Source organism: Sinocyclocheilus anshuiensis, unplaced genomic scaffold (genome assembly GCF_001515605.1).
Source record: "Sinocyclocheilus anshuiensis isolate Anshui unplaced genomic scaffold, SAMN03320099.WGS_v1.1 scaffold661, whole genome shotgun sequence".
Taxonomy (NCBI): Eukaryota; Metazoa; Chordata; class Actinopteri; order Cypriniformes; family Cyprinidae; genus Sinocyclocheilus; species Sinocyclocheilus anshuiensis.
Window position 1 is genome coordinate 349,660 of NW_015536491.1, and position 828 is coordinate 350,487.

At 47.3% G+C, this 828-nt stretch overlaps 1 protein-coding gene across 1 annotated transcript in view; it reads left to right on the plus strand.

Moving 5' to 3' along the window:
- The first annotated feature begins 248 nt into the window (after positions 1 to 248).
- LOC107685483 (actin-related protein 3-like) overlaps positions 249 to 828 on the plus strand; it is a 13,842-nt gene continuing 13,262 nt past the window's right edge. The window contains exons 1-3 of the mRNA XM_016482080.1: positions 249 to 324; positions 393 to 520; positions 666 to 761. Coding sequence (XP_016337566.1) covers positions 249 to 324; positions 393 to 520; positions 666 to 761 — 300 coding nt within the window. The remainder of the gene's footprint in view (positions 325 to 392; positions 521 to 665; positions 762 to 828) is intronic.

Sequence of the window (828 nt, forward strand, 5' to 3'; positions counted from 1 at the left end):
TAATCCACAGTTAAACCATCTTAATGCTGGATTTGTTTCAGCTTTTGTCTTCTCCAGATGTTAACTGATGGACTGGAGTGCTGTGGATTACTTGTGGATTATTGTGATGTTTTTATCAGCTGTTTGGACTCTCATTCTGACGGCACCCATTCACTGCAGAGCATCCGTTGCTGAGACACTGATGCAATGCTGCATTTCTACAAATCTGATGAAGAAACAAACTCATCCTGATCTCGGACGGCCTGAGGATGAGGAGATTTCCAGCACATTTTCATGTTTGGATGAACTATTCCTTTATTCAGTCTGACTCTCTGACTACCTGCGGTCTGTGATGATGAAGGGTTCTTGCTCGTCCTTCATCATCATCAGATGGCGTGTCCGTGATCTCTGAGCGTGTCTGTCTCCGCAGTGGCCCATTCGGCACGGGATCGTGGAGGACTGGGATCTGATGGAGAGGTTTATGGAGCAGGTGATCTTCAAGTATCTGAGAGCCGAACCCGAGGACCATTACTTCCTGCTGGTGAGGAAACCTTCATCGCTACTCAACTTCATTGTGATTGTGTTTAACGTCTCTCCTTCAGCTGAAACCTAAAGTGCTGGGTTGAGATTTTACTGCGCTCTACGCATCACTTCCTGTGTGACGTGTGTTTGTTTCTCTGCTGCAGACCGAACCTCCTCTAAACACACCGGAGAACCGCGAGTACACGGCCGAGATCATGTTTGAGTCATTTAACGTGCCGGGGCTGTACATCGCTGTGCAGGTACACACACACACACACACACACACACACACACACACTCAAAAAAAAACACACACACACTCTCTCT